At 57.9% G+C, this 19,999-nt stretch overlaps 1 protein-coding gene across 1 annotated transcript; it reads right to left on the bottom strand.

Annotated features, from left to right (window-relative positions):
- Window positions 1-1,474: 1,474 nt before the first annotated feature.
- On the bottom strand, window positions 1,475-17,146 carry VEGFA (vascular endothelial growth factor A; the record flags this gene model as incomplete). Its single annotated transcript, XM_068558628.1, has 8 exons — window positions 1,475-3,405; window positions 5,532-5,663; window positions 6,784-6,855; window positions 8,702-8,731; window positions 9,106-9,182; window positions 10,000-10,196; window positions 13,392-13,440; window positions 16,472-17,146. Coding segments are annotated over 8 exons (1,254 nt in total), but the record flags the coding sequence as incomplete, so codon positions are not given.
- Between the last annotated feature and the right edge of the window lie 2,853 nt (window positions 17,147-19,999).

Below are 19,999 nucleotides of genomic sequence, written 5' to 3'. Positions count from 1 at the left end.
GAGAATGCAGGAGAGAGAAGAATCTGGGAGGCCAGTTGGAGGCTCAGGCAAATATCCACTTGGGATGACAAGAGCCCCGACCTCATAGGTCCTGTGGATTGTGTTAACCAGCGGAAGAGCCACAGGTGGAAAGTGCTTGGAAAATGAGCACTTAACTAGAACCAAAGCTGCACGAGGGCAGGAACCTCACCTCCCATGTCCCCCCCCCACCCAGTGTGGCCAGGAGAGGCAGGGGTTGCCCTCCCTGATCAGCCACCGAAGTCACCGCTACCCTCCTCAGGGTGTCTCCCACAGGAGGATTACAACCACCTCCCTGCAGGGGTGGTCCCTGTTTAAAACCCCTCAACTGCTGTTCATCCCCAGGTCATAGGCTCTTGGCGCCGTGGGTGCGGCAGGCAAGGGCTATTCCTGCCTCTCTCTCCCACCTTCCTCCCCTCACCCTCTCCCTGCCTGAGTCCTCCCTCCATGCCTTTGCTCACACTGCCCCTTCTGCCTGGGATGTCGGCTTCAACCCTTCCACCTGCCCCTCCATGTTCTGTCTTCTCCTTCGCACTCTTTAAGGGGCAGCCTAAAGGTAATATAATGAGCAGACCTCCCAGACTCCACCACCCCCAGTCCATCCCCACTCCCAAGCTGGGTCAAATGCCCCATCATAATTTATGTATTTTTCTATTTGTGGATTTATAGTTCTGTGTCTCCTCACCCACCCTCACCAGATCCTTGAGGGGTGGAATTGTGTCTTATTCGTAACAGCATCCCTTGCCCCGGCACGATGGCTGGTGGCCCAATAAATATGGTTTGAAGGAATAAAAGAGGCTAGAGAAGTGGATTTGGAAGCACTGTTCATAAATGCCAAAGACCCAGACAGCTTCCACCTTCCCCGGGCCTGCAGGAGAGCTGGGCCTACGCAGCAAGACAGGGCAGGGAGTCCCCTCAGGGGCAAGCGGAACTGTGGGCCCACCTTCCAGAGGCTCAAGGAACTCCAGGACTACTATGTAAAACTAATTTACACCCTGGGGGTACAGGTCCCACACAAGCACCCCCTTCCCATTCCCGGCCTGTTGTAGCCAAGGCTCCAGAGCCAAACCCAGCCCCCTCCTGTCCTCTGGGAAACAAGCTCAGAGACATGGCCAGTTCCTTCCCTGACAAGGGACATTGCCTGGATCACATGACTCCTGAAGGCAGCTCTACTCATTGCAGGGCCCTTGGCTCCTATCTAAGGAGCTGTCTCTCCCTCCCCCACTTCCACAGATGGCAGAAGATGAACGAGCTCCCCCAGGACGGGCCCAGCCAGAATGGAAAGACTCTGGCCCCCAGCACAATGAGGTGGGTCACCCCATATCCTACACACCTGGAACCCCTTTCCCAGACCTCAGGCAAATGCCATGTTTCCCATGGGAGGAGGGAAAGGGGGCAGGAGGAAGTCTGGAACAAAGATTCAATGGAGAAGGAGAAACCAGGAGGAGCTTTGAGATCAGAATTAAATTCTTTAATACAAAATGCTTTTTTTTAAGATATATCTGTATTTCTTTGTTGTTGTTTAAAAATAAATATGTACTACGGAATATCTCGAAAAACTGCACTAGAGACAAAGATGTGATGTTAATATCTTTTTCCCCCACAATTATTACGGATAAACAGTAGCACCAATAAATAAATGATAACAAATATTAAAATTAAAAAAGGAGAGAGATTTAGTATGTAGAATTCTCTATTTTTTCTTGTTTTGTTTTTACATATAAAAAACAGAATAGCAATGTCTATCAGAATCATATATACATAAACATATATATATATATATATATATATACACACAAACACAAGTTGCCAAATATATATATAGTATGTAGATGTATATTGAAACCTTATTTCAAAGGAATGTGTGGTGGGGAGCCAAGGGAAAGGGGAGGGCAGAGCTGAGTGTTAGCAAAATTAAATATCTGTTCAGGACAAGCTAGTGACTGTCACCGATCAGAGCAAGAGAGATTGGAAACAGGAATTTTATACACAAAGACCAGTACAAATAAGAGAGAGCGAGACAGTAAGAGATAGATCTCATAAATAGTTGAAATTAAATATTAACCAAGAATACTGAAAAAAACCCTACTCTTTAATTAAATTAACTGTTTTAATTTCTAATTAAAAGGGCATATTAAATAAGTACCATATATAAAACACTTCTCTTTTCTCTGCCTCCAGGGTGGGCACGGGGACCCTGCCCTGTCTCTCTATGCCGCAGGAAGGGTCGGGTTGGGGGATGGAGGTGGGTTAACCACTCACACACACACAGCCAGGTCTCCTGGGGGGACAGAACTAGTGGTTTCAATGGTCTGAGGACATTGGGCCCTCCTGGGCTGCGCCCGGGAAGCAAAGCTGGGAGAGGGCCAAGGCAGGAGGCCCTTCCCTCGGAGGACGAGCTGTCACTGGGCAGCCCTTCTTCCACCAACGTCTCTCTTCTCTTTGCCAAGGCATGTCAGTGGCCTCCTGGGCATCTCGGAAGCGGGTGAGAGAAGGTGAAGGCTGCCCAGACTCCTGAATCTTCCAGGCAGTGCCCCTGGGGGCAAGATGCCCGTGCAGCACGTGGAGGGGTTCTCCAAAGCACAGCAGTGTCCCGAGGCTCCCCCAAACTCCTGGTCAGAGCCAGCGTCCTCATGCCCTGTACCTGTTGCCTGTCTTTCTGTCCGTTTGACTCGGGATAGAGGCTCGGGGCCAGGGCTGGGTTTGTCGGTGTTTCCAAAAGCAGGCCAAATTTGCCCCCGTGCCCTGGCCTTGCGCGTTCCCAGGCAGGGGAGGGGACCCCGGCTTCCCTAAGAGGGATAAAAAGATGATGCCAGAGTCTCTCCTTCCATCCTCTTCCCTGTCAGGATCTGGGTGGGGACATTCTCCTCCCAACTCAAGTCCACAGCAGTCAAATACATCCAGTGAAGACACCAATAACATTAGCAATGTTAATTTAAAAAAAAGAATATATATATTTTATATATATATATAAAATATATATATTTATTTTTATATATTTTATATATATATATAAACGTATGTATGTGGGTGGGTGTGTCTACAGGAATCCCAGAAATAAAACTCTCTAATCTTCCGGGCTCGGTGATTTAGCAGCAAGAGAAATAAAATGGCGATCCAATTCCAAGAGGGACCGTGCTGGGTCACCCGCCCGGGAATGCTTCTGCCGGAGTCTTGCGCTCCGGACCCAAAGTGCTCTGCGCACAGCCTCCTCTTCCTTCATGTCAGGTTTCTGGATTCAGGACTGTTCTGTTGATGGTGGTGGTGGTGCAGGGGCAGCGGCTATGGGTCATTCTGTGTCAGTCTTTCCTGGTGAGACGTCTCGTTCCCAAAACCCTGAGGGAGGCTCCTTCCTCCCACCCGGCTCACCGCCTTGGCTTGTCACATCTGCAGAGAACGGGAAACAGAGGCTGGGGGTTAGGGCCAGGGGAGGAGCCCTGGTGGGGAGGCTGCAGCCTCCCCTTCCTGCAGCCCGAGGCCAGCAGGGGAGAGGACAGAGAAAGCGCGGTCCTGCCCCTGGGAGAGTGGCAGCTACGTCCGGGGCTCCCAGTCTGCCCTCTGGAGTTTACAATCTAGTTGAGACAAGACAAAGACAGAATGACATCTCATCACAAGCAACAAATGAACACGTCCCAAAGAACAGTCCCTACTTGACATTTAAGAGCTGATAGGTGAGCAAAGTTGGACCAAGTTAATCAGCAAAGCGTCCCTGCAGAAGGAGATGTTTCAGTGCAGTCCCTATGGTGCTGGTTTGGGGGAGCGAGTTGGGAGAGCAAAGGATAGGGCCTGTGCAGAGGCCAAGCAGGCCAGGAAGCTGGGGAAGTGAGGCTCCCAAGAGAGGCGGAGCCTGCAGGGCTTGGGGCCCCGGGAAGGTGAGGGACACACCTCCCCTCGCCATGCCCACCGTCCGGGCCTCAGCTGCAGGCCCCAGGTACCAGGCTGCCTTTCCTTTCCAATATGCTATTTAACTTAGGGTGGGGGAGGCAGAGGGGACTCCTAGAACTTTCCCATCATGCCCCTGCACCTGGGTTGCTCGCCTTTTACCCTCCGCACTTGAAGAGAGGTCAGAGCAGGCCCTGCCCTTCTGAGAGCCTAGGAATGGGGATCCTAAGCCTCCTATTTGAGGACTGAAATTCCCCCATACAGCCAGGTGAGAGGATGGGTTCGGGTAACTTCAGTTAGCTCCCAGGTCACTGCAGACATCCCCCATCCCATCTCTGCAGAATGATCACCGTGGTAACCCTAAAATGGCAAATCCCTTATCTTCTCTGAGGCCCCTGGGAGATGTGGAGACCCCTCAACCAGCCCTGGGGTGAGGCAGAGCCCCCACCCCAGCACTAGTGTACACTTCCTGCCTTCACGTACCGCCAAGACAGACAGAACCCACAGTAACACCCCCAGGGCTGATCCCCAGCCTCCCTGACACTCACAAGCCACAGGAACACGGGAGACAGGGGAGAGAGCTACACTCCAAGGACCCTGTTAACCAATGAGGCATCTGGACTAGCTGGGGGCACCCTGGCCCTGCCCGGGAATCCCCATAAAAGCCTCTCCTTCCTGGGTGAAGCTTACGCTGGCCCAGAGGTCTCCCTACCTTTGAGCACAGGCCAGACGGGTATAAACACAAGTGAGGCATCAAAAGATTGCCAGCCACCTGTCACGGCCCTGTGCTCTTGCCCTCACCCCTGAACTCAGTCATGTATTCACTCACGCACTTGACACTTCCTTGGTCCCAGGTGTGAACAAGGGACAGAGGCACAGATGCCTGGTGGGGGTCACACAGATGAATAAAACTTAGGCCCAGGTGTGAGGAGCTCACAGCCTAATATTAGGAGAATGGGTGTGGCTCCCTCCCTCCACCCATCCTAGGGGCATTTGGAAATAGGTGGGCTGTTTGGGGTTGTCGCCGTGATGACTGGAGTATTAAGGTATCTAGCGTCCCTTGATGTTAAATCTCCTATCTGCCCTAAACCAACAGGCAGAGCCCACACCCTCCAGGACCCCAGTCTGAGGATGAACTCAAGCCCTGTCCCCAAGGAGAGACACTGAGGGGATGAGAAACCCAGCAGTGCAGACCTCAGAGGCGGTGGCGAGGCCCCCGAGTGTTTGCACTTTGTAAAGGCAGCATCCCCCCACGCCGGGAAGGGCCCTCCCTATTAGCAGCAAAGGTAGGAATCACGACGTCAGAACCAACAGCCACTACGAGCAGGACCACAGGACACAACACTCAGCCTGCGTCCACACCACCACAGGAAGCCACACTGGCCTGCCCACTCACACAACCAGGGCAAGCTCTGAACTGGCCCTGGCAGGCCAGCCAGCACCCGCTGCCCAGCGCAGGGGCCCCGCGAGCAGAGAAGGCGGCAGTCACCAGGCAAGCAGCTAGAAGCTGAGCAAGGAGCTGGCCCCTTTCAGGTGCGTGCTCGCTCGCTCTCGCGCGCTCTCTCTCTCTCTCTCTCTCCCCATCTCTGTGCAAAGCCCCTCTCTGACTTGCTCGCCCTCTGGGAACCAACCTGCAAGTACGTTCGTTTAACTCAAGCTGCCTCGCCTTGCAACGCGAGTCTGTGTTTTTGCAGGAACATTTACACGTCTGCGGATCTTGTACAAACAAATGCTTTCTCCGCTCTGAGCAAGGCCCACAGGGACTGCAAAAGGCAAAAGGAAAGACATCTAAGCTAGAGCGTCAGCAGAGAGAGAGAAAAAAATCCATGCAACACCCCCTACCAGGTCGGCAGCTGCACCCCACCCAGCTCACAGGCCCCACACCCTTCCACGCCCTGGAAGGATCCGACGCCACAGCGGAAGACAAGAGAGAGCGGCGGAAAGAGGCAGCACTGGCTAGGAAGCCTGCCCGCAGGAAGAGGCGGACGCACACGGGCAGAATGCAAGGACAGGGCTGCTGTAAGGGGCAGCGCTGTCCCACGGGCACAAGTGCAAGTCTCGGGCCACAGGGCACCAACGGCTACCACCCCCGAAAAAGCACACCTTGACTCTCCACCTGCTGGGGACGGCAATCGGGGCCACCTCCTCCCTGTGCCAGGGCTCACGCCCAGGCCCCTCCACCAGAGGGGGGCTGAAGCAGGGAGTGACGGCAGGCTAGGCCCAGAGGCAGGGTCCACAGGCCAGGCCACTGGTGGCCCAAGGGTCCCCAACAGCCTCAAACCCAGAGGAAGAGGCCACCCTACAAGAAGGCTTCTGTGGGTGCCATGGATTGGGCTGGAACAGGGGGCTCTCCTCCAGAGGCCCCAAGTCCACAAGGAGGGGCCGCGGTGGTGTTTGACGCCACATCCTCCTTCAGCCAACAACGAGCTGCCTCACCTCATCCACGCCCCTTCCTCACGCCACGTCTGTCCTCCCCACCCCCGCCCCCCAGCTTCCAGAGAAGTACGGAAGCCTAGAGCAGTGGAAACCAGTTGGGTGAGCAGGCATCAGCGCCCGGCACCCGTGCCAACATGGGCCCGCCACCAGTGCCCAGTGGGTGAGGGAAAGGCGGTGCCCAGCCAAGCCAGAGGCCCCTCCCTGAATCCTCCAGGCCCACTCTGCCCACCCGCCCACCCCCAACCCTGGACCAGCAATGCCGCCACCACATCTACCCATCGGTGCCAATTAGTGGAGTGAGAGTGAGAGAGAGACACTAGGGAAGATGGAGGACAGGAGCCAGGGAAGGGGAGCAGGAGGGAGGCAGGGTTCCAGGGTCCTGCAGGCGGGAGTTTGATTGGGGGCTGGGGAGGCTCCGGGAAACGAGACAGCGGTGGCACCACGTACGCGCTCCAGGATTTATACCGGGATTTCTTGCGCTTTCTTTTTTGCCCCTTTCCCTTTCCTCGAACTGATTTTCTGGAAAATAAAAAAACAGAGACAGACAGAGAGAAAGCCAAGGGGGTAGGGGAAAGGAAAGGAAGCAGTGAGGACGGCAGGACACAGGACACGCTCCGAGGCACGAGGAAGAGCTTGCACACGTGCACGCACGCGGGATGGGCCGGGGCAGCAGGCACTCAATGGCGCCTTCTTTTCACTTTACCCTGTGGGGGGTGGGGAGGCAAACCCAGCTCCTAGCAAGGCTGTGTAGGGGGTGGGGATCAGAGGCTGGGTGGAGGGCACTGGACCCACAGGCCTCCACGCTCATGGTGTCTCCTGCTCCCAGGCAGGGGGCAAAGCCTAGAGGGCAGGCTCTCTGTCCAGCATCCCTGAACAAGTCTGACCCTGAAGGTCAGGGGCCGTAAGAGGTAGGCCAGAGTTTGGGGAGAAGGTCAGAGACCTGACTCGATGTGGGGCGAGAGAAGGGGGTGCAGGCTGTACTCCAGGCACCTTCTGCCTTCATTTCCAAGTACCAGGGCGAGGGGTCCCTCCAGAGGCCCTGCCTCTGTGAATCCCAGTGTAGGGGAGCAGCTATCTTGGGAGCTGGCGCAAAACCAAGGGTGGCACATGAAAGGCGCCAGCCAGCCCAGCCATAACCTGGGCTGAGAGGCGGGGCCCCAGGCAGGCGGCAGGGTGGGGTGGGAGTTAGGGAGGTGTGGGGAGGGGGGCCTGGGCGGCACTTGGCGAAGCGTCCTCTCCCCAGCCTGTCAAAGCCTGCTACACCATCTCACCGGACTCCCTTCGGAGCCCAGGCGAAACCCCACTCTCCCTGTGGGCAAGGCAGGCGTTTGGGGAACAGGCAAGGGCGGCAAGCTGAAGCCTGTCCCCCTCAAGGGAACCAGCCCTCCCCACACCTGCCCAGCCCCAGAGAATGCCCCTCAGGATGGCTGCCACATGGGAGAAATGAAGGGGAAGGGATGGAGGAGAGGGGCAAGTCTGTTCCCTCTCGGGAGAAAGTTCTGGAGGAAGGAAGGTCTTCACTCACACAGGCACAGACACACTCTCTCTCCCTCTGAGCCTCCTGTCCCCAGTCACTGCTCAGCAATCCTGAAGTTGGGGACTTAGGGAAGAGGCAAGGGGTTGAGGCCTAGGGGGCTTCAATGTCACCAGAGCATTGGGGGCAGACAGGATGATGGGTGGGGGAAGGGCAGAGGTGCTCTCTCTCAGTCTCTTCCCCTGCAGGCTCTCTCCCGTGGCAGCCGCTCGCCCTGTCTTGAAGGATCACCGCTGCCAGACCTCACCCCCTGCTCTATCCTGACCTGACCCTCCACACTGAGCAACTGAAAGCCTCAGGAAATGGCCAACATTCACCTCTTTCTCCCTGGCCAAGGGGGCTGAGCGTCTCTGGCCTGCCTCACTCCTGCAGGAGGGCATGCACCAAGAAAACACCCCAGCTGGCCCCAAATCCAACCGCACCACCACTGCAGCCACCAAAAGAGGCCATTTCCTCTAACACACAACAGCTGGCCTCTCTGCCACCCACTCCCTCTCCCTGCCATGGGTGACAGGAGGCTAGAGCAGGCCCGGGAGGCAGCATCCACAACGGCCCCCGACACACCAAGACCTCAAGTCCTGGCCGGGAATGGCCCGGAGATGCATCATCTCTTCCAAAGGAAGTTCCAGGCACCAGGCTGCGTTTTGTCAGTTGTTCTAGAGCCATAATCCTAGAGTTTGCTCCATCCCATTGCTGCCACCACAAGTCCCCATGAAACTAACTCTCAGACCCAGTGAAGCCATCAGACCCCCCTGAGAGAGGAAGCCAAGAGCCCCAAACCAAGACAACCAGCCAAGTAGAGGGAGAAGAGCAAAAGTCATGGCCACTTACTTTTCTTGCCTTGCTCTATCTTTCTTTGGTCTGCAGTGGGTAGAGAAAGAGAAAAGAACAAAACAGAGAGGAGTTCAGATGGTGATGGTAACAAGAACAATAATAATAATAATAAAAACTTAACATAGTATTTATGATACATCAGTACAGTTTTAATCTCTTGACATATAATAACTCATTTAATCCTTATAACAACGCTAGGCAGTACATACTATTATTGTGCCCATTTTACAGATGTGGAAACCGAGGCACATTGAAGTAATATCGAAATGCCCACAGTTACACAGCTGGAAGGTGGAAATGGGCTAACAAGTGGAACGTACTTAACCCTGGCCCGGAGTGGGCCCCCTGAATTCGTTCAGCAGCCATTCACTGAACGAATGACTCCGTGACTCCATCCTTACCTGCATTCACATTTGTTGTGCTGTAGGAAGCTCATCTCTCCTATGTGCTGGCCTTGGTGAGGTTTGATCCGCATAATCTGGAGGGAAAGGAAGCAGATCACAGCGGTTAGTGACCCAGCCAGCCATACCCAGGTGGGAGACCCCATGGCTCCTGCCACTCAGCACCCAGGGGTTCTACAGAGCAGGGAAGGGTGGTGGAAGTACAGGGGGACCAAGGGCTCTACCAGAAACAGCCTCAGGCCCACCCCAACTCCCTCCGCCCTGCTGACCTCGAGGAGCCCCTGTTTCTCTTGAGGGCAGACATGGCTGCAGGGTTGGCCAGGCTGGGAATTTGGGTCCTGGGTTCTTGCCACTCCCCATCCCTCCCCTCCTCTTATCCCCTCCAGGCCTCACCCTACCTCCAGTAGCTACCCAAGAGCCACCCACTCCTCCCTGGGGTCTCAGAGTTCCCTCCAGCCCCATCCAGGCTGAGATGTGCCCCATCACCAGGCAGTACCAAACGACTGGCTTTTTAAACTCTCCACAGACCAGGCTCATCCAGCTTCCCAAACAGAGCCCCCAGGGAGGGAGGGCTCTCTCCCTCCTAGAGAGGAAGGGAGGGGCTCCTGTCATAGGTGTCAGCCCCCTCCTGAGCTCAGGGGACAGAGGTCAGGGAGGAGGAGGAGGTGGTTGGGGCTTGCTGGAGACCTGGGCTGAGAAATGCAAGCATCTTTTTCTCCAAAGAGGGTAAGACCTCCACATCTCCCCTTGACTGACTCAGGGGCGAGAGCTGGGCAAGGCAAGCCTGGCTCCTCCCTTCGAGAGCTGCCCAGGAGAGGGCCGGGGACCACCTGTTGGCAAAGCCTAATGCCCCCCCCCCCCGCAGCCCCTCCCCCGCTCCCCGCAGGTGCCCACCTGCATGGTGATGTTGAACTCTTCGGTGGGCACACACTCCAGACCCTCATCATTGCAGCAGCCCCCACACCGCATCAGGGGCACACAGGACGGCTTGAAGATGTACTCGATCTCATCAGGGTACTCCTGGAAGATGTCCACCAGGGTCTCAATTGGACGGCAGTAGCTGCGCTGGTAGACGTCCATGAACTTCACCACTGCATGGCAGGGGGTGACACATGAGCCCAGCAGGTCACGTAAGAGGTGGCCGGCCCTTCTCTCCACCCAGCTCTGTAAGGCCGCTCCTTTCTGTGAGAGGTACCCACTATAGTCCTTCTGAAAATCTAACTTAAGTCTCTTGGCTGTGGGTGAAGTCCTTTCCTATCTTTCCACCACCAACACTGATGAAGGCCTGTTTTTATTCCAAAGATCACATGGCACTGTCAGGTTCTAAGGGAGTCAGCCTGCCACATCTGATCCCCTTGCCTCGCCATGACAGCCAAGCAAATCCCTAGGTCAACCTTGATGCCAGAGGACAGTCTGAGTATGAGTATACCTGTTGGGGGTCTCTAAGCTTCCCGTGAAAGGAGGAGCAGCCAGCTTGGCAAACCCGCTCTCCATTTCCCTCCAACTCCCCACAGCAACTGCCATACCATTAACCGACAACCACTTACTGAACACTTCTTATGTGCTGGGCACTGTGTACAGGAGTCCATAGATGTCACCCCAAACAATTCTCCCCCCCCCCATGGTACTCTGAGGTTCTAGTAGGAGCCCCCATTTTACAAATGGGGAACTAGAGGCTTACAGAGGCTGAGTAACTGGCCCCAAGGCCACACTGCCAGTAAGTAACAGAGTTAAAGTCACCTCTGACATCAAAGCCTTCCCAAGCCAACATCCTGTGAAACAGAGGGGAAACATCAGGGGGCACTTTGCCACCTGCCAGACCCCCTCCCCAGACTCGGGCTGAGGAGGTGGTGGGCATCGGCACAGGGGTTGGGTCTGCCTAGAAACAGCAGGTGGCTATGGGCGGGAACACTGTGCTGGCCCTGCCAGCCACCGATAACCCCACCCAGGAGGGCAAACTGCTTGCATCATGGAAAAAACGGTGCCGCCACTGCAGTCACGGAGCGTTTCTAGAAGCTGATCTGGAGGGAGACCAGGGTAAAGACAACTTCCCAGGCTGGCCGTGGAGCCTGGGGTGCACCGGAGCATGAAGGGGTAATTCTGGGCCACAGAGGTAGGGCCCCTGAGAATAAATAAAGTCAGGACTCTGAATGACTACTCCAAACTGTGGCCTGGCCTGCCACTCCCCATCACCCCTCCACCACCACCACAGAGCAATCCTGTCCCTGAAATGAGTTTCCCCTGAATAGAAGGGAAGAAGCAGCACCCAGCCAGCGAGGAAGCCTGGGCTCTGGCCAGGACTTGGTGTGACCTTGGGACAGTTCCTCCCTCTCTAGGCCTCAGACTCTGCACATCTGTGTAAGTGGGTTGGGCTGATCTCTAAAGACACTGAAACAGAGGTTGAAGTGTAGGGTTTTGCCTTCCATCTCCAGCCCTAAGAACAAGCGCCCTTTTCTCAGCCCAGGTGACACAAGGTTAGAACCCCACCAAGACATCTGGAGGGCATACTCCCAGCTACCTCTCCCCAGAGGCCATAGCTGAGCCTCTCCTCACTCCTCCCTCCAGAGGGGTGAAGGAAGATGAGCCTGGGTGCTGGGGAGGGGGGTATATATAGTGGATTAGGGAGAATGTGAGGAGCTGAGGGGAAGTGGGGAGGCTATACGTGTGAAAACAGGAAGGAAAACAGTGGGGGCTCCCAAGCCAGTCCTTGGCCTTGCCTGAGGTCTCTGCTTCCCCATCCAGACAATGGGCACAGAATTCCCCACCGCTACAAGGGTTAGGATCAAGCGTCATCAAAAAGAGTATAAACTAGACCAGGGATCTGAAGAAGTCCTTTTGTAAGCCAAGTCTATATTGAAGAAGATGACTAATCAAGAATTCTTGCCCTGACACTTCGTCGTGGCTGGGGATAGAGGTGGCCAAGACTTCAGGGCCACAAGGACAGGACGGCAGAACAGTGTGGCCTGGGTCATGGGAGTTGGTAGCTGACAGTAAAAAGATCCAGGGTGGGAATTCCTTGGAAAAGCTCCCTGGAATCCTCAAGGCCCACAGGAGGTAGAGGGGGGTGACTTCACCACACCCTTCGCACCCCAGCCAATACCTCCAAGGAAAGCTGTCCTGCTTTTGCTCAGGCATGGGCACACATACACTCCAACTTCAGGCTTTGTGGTTTTCTTTATTTCTCTAAGACAACCTTTACCCCAGCAAACAAAGACCATTTGTCTTGCCTCTCCCAGACCTCAGAGAGAGACCACTAGAAGCTGAGGCGGGGTGGGTGCACCCTGGGAGCAGAGGCCTGTCAGTGGCACAAGCGGGGAAGCCAGGCCCTGGGTCAAGGAAAGGGCTCCTGAGTGAGGAAGGAGGCAGAACTGGCCAGGCATCACCACCAGCCTGGGGAGTAGAAACACTGCCCCTGGCCACCATCCGGGCCACTGGATTTGGGTCAGGGAAACTCGCCTGGAGGAAGACCCCAGGGCCTTCCCTTCTCAGAGGTGGGGAGCTGGGGGAGTGGCACATCGGGCTGGAGCAGAGGCCACATTCAATAGTGGGGAGAGCCAGGGCATCCCTAGAGAAATGGGAGGATCTGTACTCCAAACCGCGGCAAACAAAAGGCAGGCAGACTCAGGCTGGGCAGAGGGGCGGGGCTCCTGGGAGCTACAGCCAGCCCTCTGCTGGACCAAGAGGGAAGTTCACAAGCACCCAAACCTACTCCCCAGGAGGGCAGGGGGAGGCTGTAGGGCTTTCTCTCTCTACCCCCAAAGGAATGCCAAGTGGGGGCAGGGAGTTCCATGAGCCTGGGCCCTCTGCACCTCCAGCTCGTACACAGCCAGCAATCTAGACAGCAGGGGTCACAGCCTCTGCCACACAGACCCCACAGGTAGAATCTGGCTGGGTTGGAAGTGACATGGAGTACCCATCCTCCCCTGGGAGTAGGGGGGACAAGGGACACCTCCCCTGACATCTGGGATCCTTGAACACTATTTGTCTTCCTGGTCTGTGCTCGCAACTCCCTCTCCAAATAAAATTTTACTGGAAAGAGCAGAAGAAAAAGACCACAAGTCCTATTTCTAGCCGTGGTCTGAGTAGTACAGACAGAGTCCTCCAGAATGGAAGGGTTAATCTCCCGGAGCTCACCTTCTCCTTTCTAGATCCCCAGATTCCTGTGCCCCTTCCCTACCCAAACCCCAACAGACCTGAGAAGGAACTGGGCCTTTCCACCCATCCCCTGGGGGATCAAGGGACACCCCCCCATCCATGTGTAGGGGTGGGCGTTGGGGGGGACTTACCTTCGTGAGGTTTCTGCTCTCCTTCTGCCATGGGTGCAGCCTGGGACCACTGAAGACAAAACAAAGAACGAAGAATGGGCATGGGCAGAAGCAGGGATGCACAGACCCAGCCACCCCGCCCCTGCTCCCTCCTTAAGTCCCTCCCAACCCCGAAGCCTCTGGCTTCTCTGCGGCTTCTGAATGGAGCAGGGCACCTCCGGGGGCTCTCCACAGCACAAAGCACCACCCCTGGACTGCTCCAGTTCTGAAGCCAAGGAAGATAAAGACTGACCAGATATGGGGGGGGGGGCCTCAAAACACAGGAGGAAAACACCAGAATGCTGTGCTGCCCAGGCCCCTGCCCCTCCCCCACATTTCCCTTTCCCAGCCCTCACTGGCCCCTTGCTGAGCTAAAAGAAGTGAAGTCTCTCAGCCCCCCTGACTCCCTGGTCCAAAGCCACGGGTAAGTATTAAGGTCAAACAGGAGGACGAATTTGGACCGGGGCAGGAAGGAAGGACTGGGGGCAAGAAAAACAACATGGTGACCTTCTCCTGCTGACATAACAAATACCAGGGTGCGCTGGTGCTGGGGTGGGGGGGCGGTTCAGAGGACCGAAGGGCACCAAGCACCCTCCCCCATCCAAACTCTTCTATCCTCAGGAATACTTAGCAAAGCCACAGGTTGCCTAGAGGGTAAAACAGGGGAGGAAACCCTGGGGGAGGGGAGGGCCCCATTTCTCCCTGTGCACCAATCTCCCTAGAGCATGAATTTATCTCTAAAGCCCCGAGCCTCAGGTTCCCACCTTGTTCCCTGGTTTCTTCTCCCTCCCAGATGCAGGGGGGGGTCCCAAGTCCCTCTCACCTGCTGGGCACCTTCCTCAAAGGCAACCAGGGAAGCCTTTTATGCCTTAGCACTGCCCAACCCCTAGGGGGCCCCCTGCACTACCTAGGCCTGAGGCCTCTCATCCTTCCCCACCCCCACCAGATCATTCCTCCCCTCCCCAGAAGCTGTGAAGGTCAACTAGCCCAACCATGTGGACCTGACAGCACCCCGCAGGCAATGGCTTCTCCCAGCCCTTCCAGAGGGTCTCCAGTTGTCACCAACTGCCCACTCCACCTGCCCCTCTTTTGGGGCAGATCCTGAGCAGCAGAGCTGCACTCTAGCCCACAGAACTGCAGACTCTGCAGAGAGTCTGTCTATCTGTCTGTCTCTCTCCTTCCCACATCCCCCCACCAATACACCCCAGACCCCCAGCCTTGCCTCCAGGGCCAAGGTCAGATAACAGTTTCCAGGATCCCAGCTGGAGCCTCCCCCTACAGTTCCCTCAGGGACCCCCCTGGAGTCTCTGCCTCAGCCCCTCACCCATCCCCATGGCACCCCCTGGCTTCCCTCTGCCAACATTCTGCCTATGCCCTCCACTCCTCCTGGGCCCCAAAGAGCAAAGGGGTCAGAAACTTCATACCCCCTCCAAGTCCAGGGGGCACTGGGAGGGGCAGTTCTGGGCGGGGAGGGGCCAGGTGCCCTTCTCTGGGGGCCTCTGAAGGTCACACTGTGGCCAGGCGGCCTCTCCTCCCCCTCCCCCCCCCTTGGAGGCCTGGAGCCAAGGCCTTTGTGCCAGGGTCTGAGGAACTCCGGGTGGCAGCAGGGACCCCAGCCCATTTCCTTCCTTCTGCCACTCTCTAAGGGGATTCTGTGGCTAAAGGAAGAGCGGAAAAGGATCCCTTAGGTGGTTTTGGGAAGCAAGGTGGGTGGGCAAGTTTGGAGTTCCGAAAAAACCACCTGCTCCCGCTCCAACGCCCATTTCACCAGAACAAAGTGTGTTTGCAAGGCTGGCAGGAGCTCCCTCCAAAGGTTCGGGGAGAGCTAGTCCCACATGGCCCATGTCACAGCAAATTTCAAACCATTTTTCCAAAAAGTGTAAAGTGGGATGAGGACCCTCTTTAAACCCTCCCTTAGGCCACCCCCATAAAAGCTAAAGCACAGCTCACTCGGAAGTGTGGGGGAGGGGAGGGAAGCAGACTGTCACCAAGTCGGGACTTTAGGTTGAGTCTCGACAAAGCACCCGGCTGGGCCCAGGCAGCCCGACTCCTGACAGCGATCATTCTTTTCCCGGACTCTGGGGCCGGAGAGAGGTTAGATGGGTCTTCTCAGCAGAGGGGAATAAAAAATAAAGAGGTGGCAGGGGCTTCTCTTCGAGCAGAGAGGAAATGGGTAAGAGACGTTAGGAAATTCCTCCTAGGAGGGGGTTAAGGGCTGGGGACAGCGGGAGGGAATAGGGGTGGTTCTCCGGGTCCTCTGCATGGGACTACCTCGAGAGGTCACCTTCCCGCGGAGGGCAGGCGGGGGGAGGGGCGCCGCTCGCCGCCCCGGGTTCCCGGCTCGGGCCGCCGCGGCTCCGGGAACACGCGGCCGGCCAGGCCCGGGCTGATGTAATCGGCTCCGCGCCGCGCGCGCCCGGCCGGGCGGGGGAGGGCGGGCACCGAGCGGGACGCGAGCTGGGATGGGCGGGGGTGGTGCGGCGCAGGTGGCCCGGCGGAGAGGGGGGGGTCCCAGCAGCAATCCACCCCAAAACTTTTCCCCAACTCGAGACGAGGGCCGCAGAGATCGAGCGGCAGTGACAGCAAGCCCCTCTCTCGCCTGCACCCTGCCTCCTCCACGCTGTCTGCCTTCCCCCGGTCCAAGGTCCGAGCACCCCCACCCCCGCCCGCTGGGCTCCGGCTCCCGCCCCCGCTGCCCGGACTTCCAGTTCGTCGGGGACCAGCGGCCGGGAGCAAACTTCAGCCGCCAGCGGCAGCGCAAGCCCAGCCCCCTCAGCTGCCTCCTCCGGCTCCCGCCCTCCGCTGGTCGGCCCAGATCCTACGTGCGGTAACTCTGGTGGGTGGGCAGGGCCCGCGTGGGCGGTGAGACTCTGTCCCGGTGCCCTCCCACCTAGCGCGCGCCCCCTCCCCCTACACGTATGAAGATAGAGGCGAAGCCGCGCGCCTGGTGCCCAAGGACCCGCGTGGGGCACTGAGCCCCCACGCGCGCACTCGCATGCACGTCCCCAGCCGGGAGAGGCGCTCGCAGCGGCCCGCGGCGCCAGGCGGGCACGGCGGCTTACCTTGGCATGGTGGAGGTAGAGCAGCAAGGCAAGGCTCCAATGCACCCAAGAGAGCAGAAAGTTCATGGTTTCGGAGGCCCGGCCGGGGCCGGCGCGGCTCGCGCTCCCTCTCCGGCTCGGGCTGCGGGGCGGCCCGCTCTCGTCGGCGCCCAGGCGGGCGCCTCTTCCTCCCGGAGCCGAGGCCCGGGCCAGGGCCTGAGGCGCGCGCGCGGCTGGAGCACTGTCTGTGCACACAGCCGCGTCACCCGTCCATGAGCCCGGCTTCCGAGAGCCGAGTCGCCACCGCGGCCCCCTCTCCTCTTCCTTCTCTTCTTCCTCCTCCCCCTCCTCGGACTGCGGCTCCTCCCGGCCCGAGCTAGCACTTCTCCCGGTTCCGCTCGGCTCGGCTGCCCCGGCGCGGACCACGGCTCCTCCGGAGCGAGAACAGCCCAGAAGTTGGACGAAAAGTTTCAGTGCAACGCCGCGAGCCCCGACCCCCTCCACCCCGCCTCCGGGCGCGGGCTCCGGCTCCTGCCCGCGGCTAGCCGCCGCGTCCACCGTCGGCCGCCGGCCGGGGAGGAGGTGGGCGCTGGGGCAGGGGGCGGTGTCTGTCTGTCCGTCAGCGCGGCTGGTCCGACGCGGGATCCCGAGGGGGAGGGCTCGCGCCGCGCTCTGGCGGTCACCCCCAAAATCAGGTCACTCACTTTGCCCCTGTCCCTCTCGTTTCTCGCTCGCCAGCGCGCGCTCTCTGACCCGGTCTCTCTATCTTCCTCCACTTCTCTTTGGAGCTCTTGCTACCTCTTGCTTCTCTGCTGGTTTCCAAAATCCGAAGTGATTTGGGGGAGTTAAGGAGCAATCTCCCCAAACGGTCGGCCCGATTTAGCGGGGAATGGGAAGCAAAAATAAATTAAAAGGGGGAAAGAATACGGTTTAAAAAAAAAAAAATGTTTCAGAAGAAAAGGAGGAGGGTAAACCCTGGATAAATGAATATCAAATTCCAGTGCGGAGACTCCTGGCTGGTGACGCCGCTGGTTCGTCCGCCTCGCCGATGCGTCTCCCGACCGAGCGCCGCTGCCGCCGGCTCCACTCGCCCCCCGCGCCGCGGCCTCCTTACAGCCCGGCTGCCCCAAGCCTCTGCGATCCTCACCGCTACGAGCCGACTAAAAAGAAGGCCTGGCCCCGCCCCGACACGCCCAGGGGCGGGAACAGACCCAGCCTCGGCTCTTTGAGTCCGTCACCTCCGCGCGTCTTCGGCCCCTGGCGCTGCCTTCGCCTGGGGACCCCAAGCGAAGCCTGGGCCCCCACCCACACCAGCGAAGCGAAACCTCGACCCCCCCCCAAGGTTCACAGCCTGAAAATTACCTGTGCGCCCCCCTTTGCCCGGAGACACACACGTCCGCGCGGTATTTGGGGGGAGGGTACAGGAAAGTGAGGTTATGTGCGGACAGGAGTCGAGAGCTATTCCCTCTATGCTGGGAATATTGGAGGGGGCAGGGGTTTGGGGGAGTCGGAAAGGGACTGGTGGAAAGAGGGACACACAGATCTACTGGAATCCTGGGGTGACCCCTGGCCTTCTCCCCCGCTCCAACACTCTCAGCTACCCCCCCAACACACTCACACGCGTCCTCACTCTCACGCAGATGCTGCTCTCCCTCTCCCAAGTTCACCCAGCTTCCCTGTGGTGGCTGAGCGCCCCCTAGTGACTACCGTCTGCACACCCCAGCTCCGGTTCAAGAGGCCTCAGGAAGAGGGTTGAGGGAGATTACCCCTGATATCCCCATTTCTGACCTCTCAAACAGTGGCATGTTTGGGACTCAAATGGCCCCATGTGCACAGAGCCCAGTGCTGGGCACAGAGGGCATGATGTATCCATCTGGACACTGTGCCCTTCTGGAGCCCTCATCTGGCCTGCTGCAGCCAACGGGCTGGGGTGACTAGGGTCCTTTGGGAAGTGTTCAGGGAGTCTCCCCTGGGGAGAAGTATTTGGCACCGTGTTCGTGGGGCTGAGAACAGGAAGCTGTGTGGTTCTGGGGTTAGTCAGTGGCCCAGAGGGGAGAGGACCTGTTGGAGCCCACGTATGCACTGTGGAGTCTGGCAGAGCCCAAAGGGAGAGGCAGCTGGGCAGACAGAGGCCCTTGTTCCTGCTTCCCGCCACCCCCCCACCCCGAGATGCTGCCAGGGAACTGAGGCCAGGGGGCTGGTGGGGGCGGATGGAGGCCAGGGCCTGAGTGATGATTCAAACCTACTCACCAGCACTAAGGAACGTCTGTAGGCCAGCTGCCCAGAGCTCCCACCAGGCCGGAGGCCAAGGCTTCTATCAGCCCCAGAGTCCAGGCTCACAGCTCATCTTCTGAACGGAATTGGGGAGTTCTCCTCGGCAGCCCCCAGACCTCCAGGATCCCTTGCCTACTTCTCGTAGCTGGCAGTCTCTTCTCCCTTTACCTCAGTCACCCCCGTTCCTTCAAAGCCTCCCTCTCCCCCAACTCCTCATGTCTTCCCTAAGTGCTCCCCAAGGCCCCCCAACTCACCCTTGCATACAGGAACCAGCCTGGAAAAACTCCTGGTTGGGCTTTGACCCAGCAGCTCCCAGGCTCCCCCAGGGAACAAGGGAGGGGTGGGTGATACCTGTGGGAAGAGAGGGACTAACCGGTCTTATTATTCATCCAGATCTGGCCAGGGCCTGGCCTGGGGCTGATGCAGCCTCTGTGAAGGCCTGGGCTGAGAATGGGAGCTAGGCTGAGAACAGAACACAGCAACTCCTCAGCTCATGGCGCTGTGGTTTGGTGGGGGTGGTAGGTTACCCCTTTAGTACCCCAGTTCCACAGGAGTGGTGTCCTGAGGCCCTTACGAGCAGAGGGGCTGGCTCAGCCGCCACCCTATCACACCCTCTCCATCGTTCATGCCTCCAGTCCTGTCTCCACCACCTGGCAGGCTCCCCAGCAACAGGGACAAGGTCTTTTTACAGTTAGTCTCCACCTCCCAGGCAGGCCTCCTCACCAAGGCTCCACCTTCCAAGATGCCACGTGGGACGTGGAAGCGAAGCCACTAGACTTCCTCCTTGCCCAACCTGGTCCTCGTCTAGCACCCCCAGAATATAAGATGTGGGCACCTTGGCAGGGATCCCCTGCCTTATCCCTACCCTGGGGCCGGCAGAGCCCAGGACAGAGGCTCCCTGCTTCACCACCGGGGGTCACTCTGGCCCCCTCCTCTGCATCCCTTCTCATCCCAGCCTTCCTTGGACCCCGGAGAGGCCTGAAGAGGTCTTCATAAAGGACCCTGAAGTTGGGAGGAAGACGGAGGGGTTCCAAGGAGGGATGGCCATCAGTTGTCACTTAATAGCCACAAGTCTCTCCCACACCTGAGCCAACCATTCCCCATTCAGCAAAGTGTGTTACAGCAACCTCTGTGAGCTCTGCTCAGGAAACCAGGGGAATGAGGGAGCAGAATTGCAGCCTTGCCTGAAGGGTTCTGAGCACCCTTCACTAGGGTGAGGAGGGGTCTCCCATCTCCACCCTTCATTTCAGAGCCACAACCTGGTGGTGACTTGGG

The sequence above is a fragment of the Eschrichtius robustus genome, chromosome 12 (assembly GCF_028021215.1).
Source record: "Eschrichtius robustus isolate mEscRob2 chromosome 12, mEscRob2.pri, whole genome shotgun sequence".
Classification (NCBI taxonomy): Eukaryota; Metazoa; Chordata; class Mammalia; order Artiodactyla; family Eschrichtiidae; genus Eschrichtius; species Eschrichtius robustus.
Note: the sequence above shows the minus strand (reverse complement) of the source record. Positions and strands in the feature narration are given on the sequence as shown.